Source organism: Poeciliopsis prolifica, unplaced genomic scaffold (genome assembly GCF_027474105.1).
Source record: "Poeciliopsis prolifica strain line A6 unplaced genomic scaffold, Auburn_PproV2 SCAFFOLD010, whole genome shotgun sequence".
NCBI lineage: Eukaryota > Metazoa > Chordata > Actinopteri > Cyprinodontiformes > Poeciliidae > Poeciliopsis > Poeciliopsis prolifica.
In genome coordinates, this window is record NW_026562385.1 from 5259937 (window position 1) to 5277642 (window position 17706).

A 17706-nucleotide genomic window follows, 5' to 3' on the forward strand; every position below is an offset into this window, starting at 1 on the left:
AATTTCAATTACCAGATGATGGATTAAGCACTAATCTTTCTGCAGTAACATGTTCAAAGCTTGAAATATTCTTTTACAACCTTCTGGAAGCAGCTGGTTCCACTGGTGACTGACTGTGTTTAGGTATAGCAGAGTAAGAGAGGCTGAATATATACCCATTTAAATGTACCATTTGAGAGTGTCTATTTGTCTTAACAGCAACTTTTATTTGAGTCAGTCCTCCATATGAAAGAGATTTAAGGCTCGCTACAGTACATTAACTGTTTGCACTAATGCTTCATTTACCCTCCTATCTAAATAGAAGTACTTTCTTCTCTTATCAGTGTGTTCAATGGCTTTTAGATGACCTCTGTGACCTACCTTTTCCATGTGATTTGTGCAATATACTTGAAGACAGACTGTGAATGCTGGCCATGCTTCAGATAAATATTCTTAATACTACTCCCATAGCCTTAAATGTTTGTACATGGAGTATTGAAGCTAGGTTTGACAAATTATTGTTATTCTTGAAAAAGAATGATCATTCTATATATGTCTGTGGAAAAGGTGGAAAGGGTTTGAAAGATGCACTGGAGCAAAACTCAGTTCTGATTTCTGCAATACACCCTTCTGTAAGGTTGAACACAAAGATCTGCTGAAGCATAGGAAGCATATAACATAATGCAATATACTGGTTTGGAAAAACCAGGTCTTCTCGCATGCTGGTGCTCGGCTCGTCATCTTTAAAGCACGCCAGATCTGTGTGCGGAACTCTGGGAACGGAGCCATGTTGCTGCTCTAGATTTTGTTGCTGCTTTGGTCCCTGAGCTTATAGGGAAGGTGAGCCAGGAGTCACCCTCACATCTGACATGAAGCTGAACTGTTGCTAGAGAGCAAATAATAACATCAAGTTTTGCCCAAGACAGAAACTATTCTCTGTATTTATATTTTTTAAAAAAGAGAACTAAATACAGGTCTGTTAGATAAATATTTGAAGGTGTGACAAAAGCATTTCCTCTTAAAAAGAATGTATCGCCATAAAAATACCTTTAGAATCACAGAGCACTCTGTAATTCTGCATTACACAATGCAGAATCACTGCATTGTGTAATGCTGGTGTTCCCCTTATGAGTGAAAGAAATTGATGCAAATGCAGACACAACATTTTTGCTCCGTTTCAGTCAACTTAGCAAAATAAATGTCATAAAAGCTTCTGGTGTGGTTATGTTGAAAGATGGAAGAGGAAAGACAAAAACTTCTGACACACAAATCTGTTTTCACTTTTTTGATTTAGTCTGTAATCTTCCATATTTTTTCTGAGATCACTGGATTATTTACACAATTATTGAAAATGAAACCATGTGAGGAGTTTGGAAAGAAAAGTCTGTCTTTGGTGGAGTTGTTGACAACTTACAGACACTTGTAAAATGACCCTGACAACACGCTGCTTTTTGTAGGGTGGAAACTGAGGGGGGAAAAAGCTAGAGGGCATTTGATATGATCTTAAACAGTCGTTGTACTTTGAAAACAATTTTAAAACACCATAAAATATATTTCAACTATAAAGAAGGGGTGAATGAAATAGAAATAGTTTTTTTTCTTCTTTAATTTATTGGAGATGGATAACATTTACTAAAAATGAAAGAAAAAAGTTTCACGGGAGAAGAATGTGTTCCCACAAACTGTGCAGTGCAACTAGCAATTACAATTGATATACCACGAAACAAATGAGTAAATAAATAATCAAGCGAAGAAATTTATAAATAGTAGATAATCAAGAAAATAATCAGAGACCTATAAAAATAGTTACATAACTAACTTTGTATTTTCAGTCTGAGGCGAAAAAAAAAAAAATTAAACAAAGTTTTTGAAGTTGACGTGATTCACTGAGAGTCTCGCGAGAAGTGGTTAGTCCAGATGTCCACAGGTGTGTGAGTCCAGAGCGTGGCAACGGGAAGGAACGGTGGACGTTTGTTGTCGTTTTTAAGTTAGCTTTTAGCCCACAATATATTCAGGTGCAGCTCGGTAGTAAACACATCTTTTTACTCGTGTGAGTTTGGATTTAAGGTATTAGCGACATCATGCTGAACAGCTACGTGAAGCGTGTAAAGTCAGGTGAGAGTTTAATTACTTTTTGCCATATAGCCTAGCATACGTTTAACAATTGCTGTCTGTAACCTATTGTAGGTAGTTTGTTTATAGTCGCCAAGTGAATTTCTTATATTTTCTAAGATTTATTACATTTTTTTTTTTGCCGCTTGTACTCCGTTGGTATCGCTTCTGAAAATCTGCCGCCGCTTTATATCATTACAAAGTCACTCAGTGGGATAAAATGAATAAATAAATAAAAAAATCACTTCTTTGTGAATGTTTATTTTGCTTAAAATATTACTATTTAAATGCCTAATGATTAATAGTTGTAGAAATTGTAGAATTTGGCTTGAAATGGGCTACTTCAAGGTCCCATATCCAATGGAGTATTGAAAGAGAGTGTGTGGAAAAATACATTTATTTGCAGACTTTATTACCTGACAGAATAGGTACCACATTATGACAATGTGGGGAATCTTATTTTTATCTGAATAAGATTGTGCTTTAATCTTATTCAGGGGAAATCATTAATTTACCCTAAGCTTATAAAAGCTTAGGGTAAACACAAGGTTTACTGTGGTTAAGCTCTCTTTTATTAATGTCTAACCCGTAGTATTTGTGTCTTGCAGCTCTGAAACGGTCGTTTGAGGTGGAGGACACAGATACAACCACACACCCTTCACCTCTGTCTCGCCGAACCACCAATCCCCTCCGTTCTTCAACGTCCTCCACAACCAGCCAACGGAGCTACGACTTGAGTTCACGCAACTCTGACTATTCCTCCTCCTCCAGATCCACTGCATCTGAGTCCTCAAACCTACGATCCCCAAAGACCGGGATGAGGCGCATTGAGCTGTCAGGGCGAAACCCTGATGCAGCTTCTTCCCGCCGGGCAGAGATTTCCATCGAGGTCTCCTCCAAACAGATCGACAGCTCGCCCAGTGCCGGCATCGCTCGCTTCGGCCTCAAGCGGCCAGAGGTGAGCCTGAGCAGTCGGAGCAATGCCCTAGACAACACCTCAAACTCCATCTCCAGCATTACAAACCGACGAGCGGAGCTCAGCATGACTCGGCCTCAGGAGCCTCCTGCACCTCCCCGGAGGGCGGATAGCCAGCTGTCGCCCACACCGGTCTCTAGGATTCCTGAGCTAACCCAGCGAAGAGCAGAGCCCCCTTCACCCAGCCTGAGCTTAGTTGACGGCATCTCCAGAAGACCAGAGATTCCCGTCTTCAGACAACCGGAGATCTCTGCGACAGGCAGCCCTGTAGAGAACAACAGCCACCCACCACCTGCACCTGTCACCCCACTGCCAACCCTTTCACCTGTCGTGGAGCAACCCACAACACGACCAACAGACAGTGAGTAAACTCTATCCACTCTATTTGCTTAAAAGATTACTGCTGTTATTTTGTGTAGTTTTATCTTAGCATATGAAAAAGGAAGATGAATCTGAAGTAATGACAGGGTAAAATAAATAAATAAATCAGACTAACTCTGAATCCATGTGGTTGACCGCTTATGCCGTCTGTAAATGTAGGTCAGTGGGGTTGGTGATGAGAAAAACAGGGCTGGAAAGAAAGAACTGCAACTCTGAAAGCCAAAAAATGTACAAAGCCAATTTTCATCTAATAGTCATATTTAATTAAAACCACCTTTTATTGGCTTATCATCCTCTCTCTTTATTTCAAGAAGTTGTTCTTTTATTTATATGTATATTTTTTGCTAAGATTAGTTTCATTCGTGAAAGTACTGTTGCTTTAGGAAATTTATCTGCTCACTACTTGCACCACTTTTTAGAAAAATAATAAAATAAAAAGCGAAATGTTTTTCTTCTTCTGAAAAGCAAGTAGAGGCACATACTTTAAGTAGAACATCATGTCAAAATGAGTTATTTTGTGTGATGTTTTTTTTCTCCTAAGTGTCATTCAGTGGTCAGCAACTCTATTCCTCGAACGCCACTATCCTGCCACTTTTAGACTTGTTGACGCATCATTGCTCCAACACACTTGAATCAAAAGACTGAATTACCTCTTTAACGTGCATGATAAGATTTCCTTTACTGAGTCAGGTGTGTAGGAGTAGGAATGCACAAGAGAGATGCAGGACAGTGGCACTTGAGGACACCTACTAGTTGCTGACACCTACAACTAGCAGGTAGTCTCAGCACCTATTGGCATCTTTTTCTGGTTTATCAATATTTGATCTGTTTTAACTCAACACTTTCCATCAATATTAATATCCTACATAGATTAATTGAATGTAATTTCTAAGTCTAACCAATAAAGTCCCAGAAAGATATAAAAAAAAAGTTGTTGACGATGTTACAAATTCTGGAAAAGATTAAGGAGTATTTAGGAGTATATGCAGTTTTTTGTGGAAAGTTAAGATATTTCATCCTCAAGTCAGTTCTCTTCATGCTGCAGACTTTGTTTTTGTTTTCTATTTTAAATGTTTGTGCTAATCTGCAATTGCTTAACTGAAGTATACATGTCTTTTACATGTTTACTTGTGCAATTATAAGTAATATTTGAGGAACAGATTTTTTTCTTTATCATTGTGGTGTTTTTTGTGATTTAAAACAGCTAATGTTTTCTCTGCTGTTTGTTTTGCTCTTCTTCTCCTCTCTGGAGACAGCTGTGCTCATACATTGCCTCCTTTCCTTAAGTAGTATCCACATGTGGGCGGCAGGGAGGTGTAACTTTCCAAATCTGGCGGTCATAAAAAAATTGTTCTCTAAAATAGACTCCAACTTGCACTTTCTAAAGGTCTGTGTTGGCTGGTTCTTTCTCTTTCTTTTTGTGCTTCACAGACATAAAATGTTCAGTTCGCTTCCCCTACTTTTCTTGACTTTTGTAAGTTTTTCAGATGAATTAGCAAGCACTTTTGCATTCTGAATGTATAAAGCATGGCTTTGGGTAAGTAAAACGGAAGTCGACAAGGAAAACGGAGAGGATTACAGCTCCCATTACTGCCACATTTGGCTCGGATTACCATCTTCCTGCACAGCTGAGCCTGTGGAGAGAGGCCCTGTGAGGAAGAGCCCAGGGAAGAAGGAAGAGACATTAAAAACACAAGGTTTATTGGGCAGAAGGGATGAGAGGAAAAGAGATTTAGAGTACTGTAAAGCCTCTGAGAAGAAACGAGAAAGTGAGATTTCTGTTGCTTGTTTTTTTGTGAGACAGCAAAACAAACCAATTAACTTTAACTCATTTGGGAACAGAACATACTGTTACATCAGCATGCACAATAATCTCCCAAGTATTTGTTTTGCTTATATTACTTGGGACATTTAGGTCTTTAAATTGGAAATGTTTTTATTTCTTCTTCACCTCAACATCCGGCTGGAAGTTGGTGGCTTGTTTCTGTGTGGTCCAGGAAATGTTTATGTAAGGGCGTGTGTGATCTACAGCCAGGTTATAACAGCTTTTAGATCTCCTGTGCATCTTTGGTCTTGTACATATACATGAGCTCTGAGTCGAGGTCTAAGAATGCCTTGCCTAAGGGAGTAGTGACTAATGAAAAGGCTAAGTGATGTGCCTCTCTTTTCTTTGTGTGGTGAATGTGGAACAGCACAAGGTGCTGTAATGACACGCTTTGCTTCGGTTGATTGGTTGACTATAACCATAAGCAGCTGGATTGAGCCTCGGAGTGCCTCTGCAGGATATGATCTCATATTTACACACAGAAAAACACACGCATTCATTGTGGATTTAGCTTTTCTTAGTTTCCTGTCCTTTCACTTAAACTCTGATTTATTCAATTGTGGCTGCTGTTATATATTTTCGACCAAGCATACTGTTTACTGAGAGATCTTGTTTTTGTATGTCTATATTTGCTTTCATTTCACACAGACTGTCCCTATCAATTTGCTTTACCAAAAATAAGCTGTATAGCTGATTTCCTTTGAGCATCTTCTCACTGTGGTGAACTTTGTAGTTTCATCTTTGTATTTAAAAATATAGTTCTGTCATAATAAAAGTCTCAAAAGCAGAACATAGCAGAGTAGCATCCCTGATGGAAACAACCTTTGTAACCTTATAAAAGTGATCTTATGTGCAAATACTGTTAAGACAAAAGTATGATTGGTGGGGATATTTGTCATTTTGTACTTTACACAAGTTTACAACTCAGGTTCTTTGATGAACTCAGTCATTTTGATGTGTTGAAGAACTGATAAGTACACATTTATTTATATATGGCTTCACTTAAAGCTGCAGTGGGTAAGTTTTATAACTATGCTTTTTTATCCTTTCTGTTAAAACTGTTACTATATTCAGACATTATAATATGAGACAGATAATCTGTGGGAAATAAGTTGCTGTTCTGCCTCCTCCCTGTGGGCCTACTGCTGTCCTACATTCAGGGCAATTAACTACAACAGTGTTTGAGCATAAAGTAGTTTTACATTACCCAATGGAAAAAGAAAGTACAAAGTGAGGGTCTGAATTGACAAAGGACTGAATTGATCCAGTGCTGATAACTGATATTTAGCAACTACGTACTGATTCATTGTCCTGTACAAGTAGAAATTAATATGAAACATAAATGAGAGCAAACAAAATTCAAACAAATCTTTACTGGTTAAATAACAATATTTAAAGGCTGAATAGCCATGAAAACTTTTCCAGGTAAAAAGTATTATGTCTGACAAAACATGGACATCCATTCTTAGACATGCTATTCCTCCTTTCCTCTGTATTCAGAGATTAGTGTTAATATCTAACTGGCACAGACATACTGCAGCATTAGGGTTGCACTCTTATCTTTTGTTGGCTGTACTTGTGCATACGTATCGGCTTCCATAAAATAATTTCTCTTGGGCAAAGCTCATGATGGCACAACACTGCAGGGTGTTGAATACAAAGCAATCAATTCAAATAGCATGCTTTAAAAGTCTATTAATTGGTTTGAGTTGTTGACAAAGGTGAACTAGATAAGCTAGTTACTGCCATATCATTACTGCTCCGTTACACACAGCTAAACACCATGGAAAGATGCAATTGGCTTTCTAGTCCACAACTTTTTTGTGGATTACAAGGTTTTGAAATGATACTAATACATTTGCATGTTTATTTGGATGCATGAAAAAAGGCTTTTTGTTTTTGCCTTTTCATCTGCTGCTTCACTTTTAGGTTGACATAAATTTTTCATAACTGTGTGCTTCCCCTGGAACTTCCAAAACTAGACTGATTTGTTTGTACAGAGTATTTTTTTGTGTGCCCATCTCTAGTACATGCTGTTACTTCACTACTTGTGACTAAGCCCTTTATGTTTTTTCCTGGAGTTAAAAACAAATAAGAATGATGTTGCCAATATTAAGAATAATTCAAAGGATGCACTGTGTAGACACACAATCTTTTAGATGAAATCTCTACCCACTTTTTAATCAGGCCAGAACTTTGAATCTTGTCAATGTTACAACGTTGATTTTGTCTGTTTTCCTCAGATATTACGAATTAGATTAGTGAAAAAAGGCCAGTCCACTCTGGGCTTGTGGATTGAACTCTCATTTAGGGGATTTTCTCTCCAAATGATGTACATGCTGGAGTGTTTATCTGCATTTTATTGTGTTAAAACTAACTTCAATAATAATCGATGCAGACAATTATCTTAGGATGATTGTTATAGTTTCTATAAACATAACTCAATATATGTTCCCTTTGTAAGTGAGCTCAGTTTTAATTGAGTTTTTCTTTTTTCACATTTCTTCCAAACAAACATCAATATTAATTTGGCATCAGCACTTAGATTGGTGCTCCTCCCCAATAAAATAATCATTTTCATCTCTGTTTTCTGCAGGCTGACCACTTTTTATGACTCAATATCTTATGATCAGTCTTATGCTGGTCTGCTGAGTGCCACTCTTGTTTCTCTGGGTTAGAAAAACTCTATTTTTGTTTTTCACTTAAACACAGAGACCTTTTTGTCAGGCCTTTTCGAGCGCTGGCTACAAATAAGAACTTGGATGCATGCATTCCCACACTTTTGGGACAAAAACGTGTTGAGTTTTTAAACCATAACTTTTTTTAAACCTTGACATTGATACCATTAACTTTCTTACATTACTTAAAAGACAAGGTGAACTCCTGTGCCTTATTAGAAGACATGAATCAACTGCACAGTGACTGCATATTGTATCACAACAATAACGTTAAGATTCTTGTCGCACTTTGGTAAACTTTGAATTGGTTAATATGGTGAATAGGTTCTTTCCATGGAGTGGCTTACTTGCTCAATATTTGGAAAAATAGCATACACAACTAATTAAGTAAAATATTTATGCAATTGTAGCACCCCAAGATGGTTTATGTTATAAATAATTGTGAAGATAAAATATAGTAGCCATTAAAGAGGAGATGCATTTTTATTTAGCTGCTGTTTTAAAAGGACATTCCCAGGTTAATGCTGTCTGAATGCACATTATTGCTTCTATATAAGGCAGAGGTGTGCTTTCATATATACAGTAAAAACAATCTTTGTACAATTGAATCATATTTTTACAAAATACACACTGTTGATCAAAACGTGTCCAAAAATTCTTTAGAAAAAAGGCGTTGTCATTATTACTATCAATAAGCACCACGGTTGCATGTTCTTTAAGATAATATGACATGTTCCCTTCCCACTTATTGCACATTGTTATTTGCGCCAATTACCAAAGTAAGACCCTAAAATGATAAAAATAACAAGAAGAACACAAATGAAACACCTAACGTTATGCATACAGTTTTGTAGGCAGTCATCTTGCCCTGGGGTATCAGGCATATCTATTTGGGTGTCTTGTTTAGGGTGGTGAACTTCCTGGGAGGAAGCATTTGAGGTGTTTCTAAACGGTCTGGATTGGGAACCATCAGCAAGTTGTTGGATTTCATTAACGTTAAACTTCCTGAGTTGCCTCAAAAAGTTTGTGGTGATTCTGAATGTCTGTTCTGGATCATAGCTTGAGTCCTGGCTTTCAGATGCATCATAATGCTGAGTGATGAAGACTTGGTCGATCTGTCCCTCTTCATTTACGCTAATTAGGATTCGGGCGCTGTTGCCAACGGTATTCCTCCGGGAATTTACTACATAAGGTGGAAGTGATTGTGGCGTGGCTTGATGAATATTGCCAATTGTGTAATATTGGTAGCCCCGAGGCGGAGAGTCCAGGAGACCCTCCTGATTCATGTAATGATGGCAGCTGTAGGCACGTGACTTTGGATTAAAGGTCAGCCAGATGATATTGTTATAGTCGATTTGAACTTTGCAAGCAAACCAGTGAAGAAGTTCTAAGATGTTTGTGTCATCATAGTGGTGACAGATGGTCAGATCGTTGATGCTGTTCAGACTTCGTGCAGCGTACACCGACGTCACAGTAAGGAGCAGAGCAGCACAATAACTCACAATTTTTCTCGACATCTTCAATTCCTGTAAGATTAAGGAAAAATTATTTTTTAGAGCTTTCATCATTCATCTTTGCCACACACTTGTTGCTTTAAGGATTTGGTTAAAAGAAAACTATTTCTTTTTTAGATTCGTCTTTATATTTTAAAGCACACCACAGCAGAGATCCCCAAACCTGGCTTTCAGGGCTGATTATACAGCCCCAAGGGCCATTGAAGATCAGCAGGTGTGCAGCAGGTGTTTCCCTGGCTCACATAAATGGGTGATAACAGGGTTCTGGAGCAATTGCAAGCATTCAACAAAGGTAAAGCAATCACTAGGTCAACTGTGTTGGGGTGGGGAACATCTAAAACATGGAAAACAGTGGGCCACAAGGACCCAAGTTAGGGACCACTGGACTAAGGAACAATTAAATTCACTTGAATTTAATGAGAAAACAGAATTTTTGCCAGTCATTTACTATTGAAATAATGTTTAAAGAGAAAAAAGTAGCATAACCTCATCCATGTAAAATCTAACAGGAAATAAATCAGATTTGTAACCAAAGTGTTTTGTCCTTTTAAAGAATTGTATTACATAAATGTTTAAATGTTCCTCTAAATAAACCAAATTACGTTTAAGAGTGAATTTAAATCTTTTAAACAAAGTAAAACAGAGCTTACCGGCAGCACAGGCGGCTTCTTGGTCTTTAACGCTGCGTCTGTGTGTGTTTGTATGGGAGGGAGACAGGAGAGGAGGGAGAGCTCTCTCTGTTTCGTTTTCCTGATGAGTTTATGACTCATAAACTCATCAAGTTTATGACCCATCTATTAATTAAAATAAAAATTATGACAGTTGTTGACATACAGGTATTCGCAAAAGTATTTGTTCTAGCTGAATGTCACATATTGTTGTTTTAACTGGCACACACAAACATGAGCACCTTCCACCGAACTTCTCATTTCGTCAGTTCCAGTGCATCACAGAATCAGTATGAAAACTTCAATGTCTGCTTATAAAAGCCAAACTGGTCTTGCTTCCTCTTACCTCATGGATCTACTCCAGCACTTACCTTTCTTCGCAGACCGCTGGATCTACTTTTTTCCAACAATTTTAGCCCAGTGTTGAGATAGCATGCTGATGCTCTTCTAATTTTCTCTATTACATAATATGAATGTTTTAATATCTGTTTTTTATGTTTTAGTTATATCTCACCATATTCTTTATACAGCACATGGGGCAAGATTTATATATATATTTTTTCAATGTGCTTTATTATTGACTTGGGTTTGGATTTTATAACCACAAACCTGAATGTATCTTAATGGGATTTTATGTGACAGACCAACAGAAAGTTGTCAATAACTGTGAAATCGAAGAAAGGAAGAAAAAAAAGTCTTTTATTAAAACTAAGAAAAAAAAACAAGACATGAATTCAGTCCTTAGAAGTCATACCCTTTCACTGCTATTCCAACTCTGAGTCTTTTGCACATATAGAAATCATTTTCTGCAAAATGGCATAGGTTGCACAGAATCTGTAAAACATACATTTTCTCTATTTGGGGCAGGACTTTGACTGGTATTCCAGAATTGTGCTCTAATTGTTTTTCCTAAAATATGGCCAGTTTCCTCGGCCTTGCTGAAAACAAATCAGTATTGTTATCACTATGTTCACAGGGGTATTTTGATCAGAGTAATGAGAAACGATAGTTTCCAAACATATGTTTTTACAAAATAAAATAATATTTGGTCCCAGAAATCTTCAAAGTGAAGGATACTGTTTAACAGTTTATTCTTGCTTCTTTAATTTTAAAATTAAACACTTTACTACAATACCCTATCACATAAATACCGACAGAATATTTGAAATCCACTGTAAAATGACAAACATTGAAAACATTTATCTGGAAGCAATGCTTTTGCTAAACACTGTTAGTTAAACAAATAACCACATATATATTTGTTTTACATGTTTTGGGTTGGACACAAGTTGTTTGCATTTTGCACAAATCCTTCATACTTGAAAAAAATACAGTACACAGTAACAAACATTAGAAGCTTTTTATTTGCACTTTTCAATCTTTCTCCCTTTTGTAAAGGATTTATTTATTTTTTTTGCCCTAGCGACCTTTATTTGACAGTAAGTTAACAGGCAAGTGGGTTATGAGAGAGGCGGAGGACATACAGAAAAGATCAATGGACCGGGACTCTGACTGAGGCCTTTTTTTTTTTTTTTATAGGTTTTATTGGCTCTAGTGGCTTTTATTTGATAGTGAATTGAGAGGAAAATTTTTAATGAGAGAAGAAGGAAGACATATGGCAAAGGTCACCAGACTGAAAATCGAACCTGCGACAGCCGCGTCGAGGATTAAGGCCTCCATATGTAGGTTGAGCTTAAACCCTGCATCACCATAGCACCACAAAAATAAGAAAAAAAACAAAAACATTTTATGATTATTTTAAAAATGGTGTTCTATCAATCCAATGAATCAATTAATTGGATGAAAAAAAAAATTGGCACATTCTGCAGATTTTTATTCTTACTGGCTTCTTTGTTAACTTGCAAATTAATATGTGCAAATTAGCAAATAATTCAGTTTCTTTTTTAAATAACAAACATGTTCTTGGCTAAAATGTAATAAACATTTGTTTGCTTGCTTGATCATTTACAGCTAAAAAAATTTTCAACATCAATAAGTTGAAAGTTAGCCCTTTTTGCTTGACATAATATCAACTTTATTTGAATCGATTAATAATTGGACAGCAAAATGTACTGAATTTTAACAGAATTTGAAGCTGGTGAAAATAAAATTGCCACTTCAGTTCCAGGTACTGCAGATTGGTCAACATAAACTGATTTTTCACCTTAAATGCAAAAATGTACCTATTTTTTTTAAATATTTAGATTTAGTTACCGCAATGTGGCTGTTTTTTAAGGAGACGCCATGTTTGAGTTTGCATACTCCAGTTAACAATTATTCAGTTACTAAAATAGACTGTTATTGGAATAAGCGATTGATCACAATCGAATACATTGTTTCAAGCCTACTTTATTTATTTGCATTACCTAGGAACATCAATAGCATAATAAAAAGTAGTCCTAAGAAAATACAAAATTTTCCAAGGACATCATCTGCATCAGTTGTTGTTGGGTTAGCTTGGGGTACATGGTTATGATTAGAATAGAAAGATTCTCGTGGACAAGTAAATTTGTTTTCAAAGTTGCTTCTCTGAGAACCACTGTGACCCAGTAGGATTTGGCCAATGGACCGTCCTCTCAGTTCTCGTAAAAGGTTGGTAGTGATCTGGTATGTGTGGTTTGGGTCATAACTGGTGCCATTATATACAGAAGTACCACAATGCTGTGTGATGTAGATTTGTTGTATATTCCATCCTCCGTTGGCTTCTCTGGCGCTAAATATGATCCGACCTCTGTTCCATCCAATGGTTCCAGTTCTGGCATTTCGTACATGAGGAGGGAGCTGTGTTAATGAGTCTTTATGAATGTTTCCAACTGTGTAGTATCTGTACCCCAAAGGAGGTCGACTCAACATCCCTTCGAAATTCCCGTAATGATGTGAACCATATTCAGATTCTGGTTCAAAGGTCATCCTCACGTTACCATGATTGTCAATGCTGACTGTGTTTGCAAACCAGCGAAGCAGCTCTAAAATGTTAGTAGGCTGAGGAACATTAAGTTTTATTTCGTTGATGGAGTTGAGGGTTTTCTCTGCTGCTTGTGCTGAGGTGAGGGTTAGGAGCAGAGCCAGGCAGAGACTCGGCATTTTTCTAGACATCTTCGGTTTCTGTGAAGAAATTTCAGATTTGTTATTGTTTAGCCATGGTGTGAATTATTTTTTCATTCCTGTAGATCAGGATACACCCAATAAATAACTCAAAGCACCACACCTTTGAAGCAATAGGCACCAGACAGAAAAAAACTGCCTAAAACTGGTTTAGTCTGTTGTTCTTATTTACTAAATGGAGAGTCTGGAATGAGTATTTGAGTCACTTAATTGTCTTTGTTAGAAAATGTTATAATTTTTTAAACATTTCTCCAGTAAGTAGTGTAAATATATGACATAAAATCATTAGCCATTTCCCTTAGAATTTACCAAAATGTATTTCAGGGAAAAAAAAAAGTGAATATTAATGGATTTAATTAAAGTATATTTTCCCTTTTGTTTTTGCATTTACATGCTTGGTACTGATAAGATACTTTGAATAATATGTAAACTTATGCTAAGCCCACTGAATGAAACCTCTACCTTAAATAAACAAATGATAAATATCTGCTAAATTTTATTTTATGCAAAATCACATTTTGTACACAGAAGTATACTTATTGTATATTTCTAAGAAATAGTAAGAATGAAAATCTTCTTTTATTATGGACAATGTAAATGTTTTCTCACCAAGTTTACAAGTATTTCATTATCATCATAATAGAGAGTTTTGAGATGAAGTCTAATGTGTGCAGTTATGAAATTTACTAGATTTAATAATGCATTACCACAAAAATAATAGAATTACATGATATAAGTTTTTATGTGCAGAATCTTTGTATGTGTGGGTTTGTTTCAGTAAGAACTCAATTTGTTTTATTGAGTAATTAAAGTAGCTTACCTGCAGGTGCTGCCAGGTGTGTGTCTGGGTGTGTGAGAGGGAGCTGTGGTTGGCTCAATGCTCTCAAAGGCAACAGTGTCCTAGGAAATATGACTGAAGCGATGAACCACACAGTTTGTTGCAGTGGGTGGGACCAATGCTCAAAAAAAAAAAAAGTCATCTACAGAGGAAGTTGCTACTTCCTTCAAAATACGTTTCTGCAGCTTTTATTTGTTAACCTGTTGCTCAGGGTTGTTGAAATTCAAAAGCTGAGCAAATTTAATCTTCATATGTTTCTCAGCGTGTCAGAGAATATTTAATAACTATATAACATGTTTCAGAAGCATGTTGTGTTTGGTGTTCAGGTATGTTGTTTAGTTTGTTGCTAAAGAATCTTAAACACTTACTATCATCTGATAACAGCACATGAAAATTTGCTGTTAGAGTACTAAAAATTAAAAAAAAAAAAAGACCGTCAGTATCTACTTATCAGTGATTAGAAGCATAAAAACTGGTTAAACTTCATATTTTTCTATCTGATCAGTGATCCAACAACCACTATGGGATGGTTTTTCTATGACATCACATCAACGGTATCAACGGTGATCTTTCCAGTCAGAAATATGAGAGAAATGTTGCGTTACTGTTTTAAGTTATTTCATGTCCGTTTTCCTGTTTCATGCTTGTACTAAATTCAATGGCTGCAAAAGATGGTTTGTAACAATAAAGTAGTCCAGAAAGTTGTCTCTTTTATTGCTGTTTACAAACAGTTCATTTTTGGAATTGCATTCAAAATATTTGTAAACATCATTGCTAATACAGGCAAGTGTTGATTTATGGCTAACCTTGCATTATTAGCCTTTTATTAACTTTTTATGCCATTGATTAAGCAACCATTAAAATAAACTTGTCTGTCAAACATAACATGTATGCTTTTATATTTTCACTATCACTGTTGTAACTCCTTGTGTTTTTTGAAAACATGAGGTGTCTAGTTAAATCTAATTAAAGAGTATTCCCATCAGTCTTTGGATTTAATTTAATTTATTTAATTAATTTTAGCTAGTGAACTCCCGGTAAAGCGACTTGGGAGTTCATTATGACCTCCCAGGTCGCTTTACCCATATATCATAAATGCATACAAATTGAATAGTTGTTTATTCACTAAGCCAACATCTATTGTGCCGAAATCAAACAAAACCTGATGATTAAAAGTTCAAGAAATGTTTTGCTAAAATAGAGCTGCTGCTTTTTTTGTTTTCCTTTTTTACAGTTTAAACTGTATGTTCATGTTTATCTAGCAGCCTTTTAGTAAAATAATTGTACACATTTTATTTTGAAATATACATTTTCATATTGCAGAATGTTGCTGCAGGTCCTTTTCACTGACACAAATCAATCAACATACCCTTGTTAGCTAAAACAAGCCATATATGAAGCAAGAGTGACTAAAATTTAAGCATAAACACATTAAATGTCTCACAAGATTATAGCAACTGATTAATGTCTTGAAACAAAAGTCCCTGGAAAGTATTTTATTCCACAACCCTAAAACATTACTTCTGGGAATTTTCTGCAGAAGGTAAACATGTTCAGTGGCTTGATTAGTCTTGCCTTACAGGTTGTATCTCAGTACCTTAATTGTCTTGAAAGAAGTAGTTAAATCCAGAAAGTTGTAGTAATTTATCCAGATTTAAAATATAAATATAATACAATTTTGCAAATCCTCACACACATTCTTAAGAGGAGCTTCTGAAAGAATTGCACAATTTGATGGTGTACATTTTAGAAACATATTGTGACATTTCGCACATTCTTTAAAAACTTGTAATTACATTTATATAAAATTAATGCTGATTTCTTTATCACAAATATAGTTTGTCAGACAAATTCACATTTACACACTTCTTTATTTCGATTTAGGAATTTCTATATTTTTTACATTGGGAAAACATCACATTTACAGTTTTCAGTGACTCGAAGTATTGTCTTATTTACATTTATTCATAAGAACGACAAAACTGAAATAACAGATCAAAAGAATGGCAAAGCAGAATCTCATCAGGACGTCATCATTGTGTTTTGTATTTGAGTTTCTTCGATGTATCGAATGGGAGATCCTTGCGGACGGGTAGAAGCATTCGATCTCTGGACCTTCTGGCAAGTTGTTGGGTTTCAGCAATACTCAGACATGTCACTAATAATATTTGATTTTTCAGACATTTTGACAATTTTTATTATTGATATTTAAAAGCATCACATTTACTGTTTGGTTTGAACAATGTCTGGGTAAATAAGTATTATTTACCTGCAGTGCTTAGGAAAAAAATGATAATAAAGATACAAATACCTACTACCACGGCAAAACACACTGAATCTTCATTAGTTCTTGGGTTAGACTGAGGAACATAGTAGTGCCTGTTAGAGTAGAATTGTTGCTGATGAGTAGATGTGTTAAAACTGCTTCTCTGGGAATGAATGCCACCCTGTTGGATTTCCGAATAGGGCCGACCTCTGAATTGTTGTAAAAGGTTGGCAGTGATCTGGTATGTGTGGTTTGGGTCATAACTGGTGTCATTATATACAGAAGTGCCACTATGCTGTGTGATGTAGATTTCTTGTATATTCCATTCCCTGCCAGATTGTGTGGCGCTAAATATGATCCGAGCTCTGTTCCATCCATTCGGTCCTGTTTCAACATTTCGTACATAAGAAGGGAGCTGTCCTGATGATTCTGGATGAATGTTACCAACTGTAAAGTATTTGTATCCCCGACGAGGTTGATCCAACATGCCTTCGTAATTGCCGTAATAATGTGAACCAAAGTCAGAGTTTGGATTGAACATCACGCTCATGGTACCATAACGGTCAATTTTGACTTCATTGGCAAACCAATGAAGGAGTTCTAGAATGTTGGTGGGCTGAGGAACACAGCTTCTTATGTCACTGATGGAGTTGAGAGTTTGTCGTGCTGCTTTTGCCAAGGTGAGGGTTAGAAGCAGAGCTACACAAAGACTTGGTATTTTTTTCGGCATCTTCGGTTTCTGTGAAGAGATTTCAGATTTGTTATTACTCATCCATGATGTGAATTATTCCTCCACTCATTGTTTTTAAGACACACTAAGTAAATAACTCAAAGCAGGGTAATATTTGTTTAGGGTTGCTCTGATTAGGTTTTGTGCTGCCAATACTAATACAGATCACCCATGAGTGCTGATGGTTAATATTGTTCACATAATCGCTGATAATTTTTCAATTTAGGTATATATGCGACTGGCCACAAGGCGCTACATCTGTGAAATATGACGCTCCAGTAGCATGTAGCGGTGGTCAAACAGTGAGAGCAAACCTGGTCATCTAGTTTGATAAACTAAATCATTTTGTTGGTGATTGTAGAGCATTGCTACCTGACTGTTCTGTATATTTTTATATCATGAGTGATCTGTAAACTATAGGCAACAGACAGAAAAAAAACACCCACTAAACTAATTTAACATTTTGATCTTTCTTTCTTTCTAAATGGGGAGTATAAAATGATTTTCACTGAATTGTCTTTGGTAGAAAATAGAATTTACCTAAAATTATTTCAGAAAAAAGTCTTTGAGTAGAAAAAAGAAGAATCAATAAAATTGATTCATTGATGCTCCATAATTAGAAGAATCAATAAAA

At 36.2% G+C, this 17706-nt stretch overlaps 1 protein-coding gene across 4 annotated transcripts in view; it reads left to right on the plus strand.

Moving 5' to 3' along the window:
* LOC129363749 (septin-9-like) overlaps window positions 1–17706 on the plus strand; it is an 85963-nt gene that overhangs the window by 30610 nt on the left and 37647 nt on the right. For 3 of the 4 annotated variants that reach the window (XM_055036023.1, XM_055036026.1, XM_055036024.1), the window contains one exon: window positions 2700–3428. In XM_055036023.1, coding sequence (XP_054891998.1) covers window positions 2700–3428 — 729 coding nt within the window. Of the gene's footprint in view, window positions 1–1907; window positions 2095–2699; window positions 3429–17706 lie in introns of those variants that run through there. The other variant, XM_055036025.1, reaches the window with a different exon arrangement.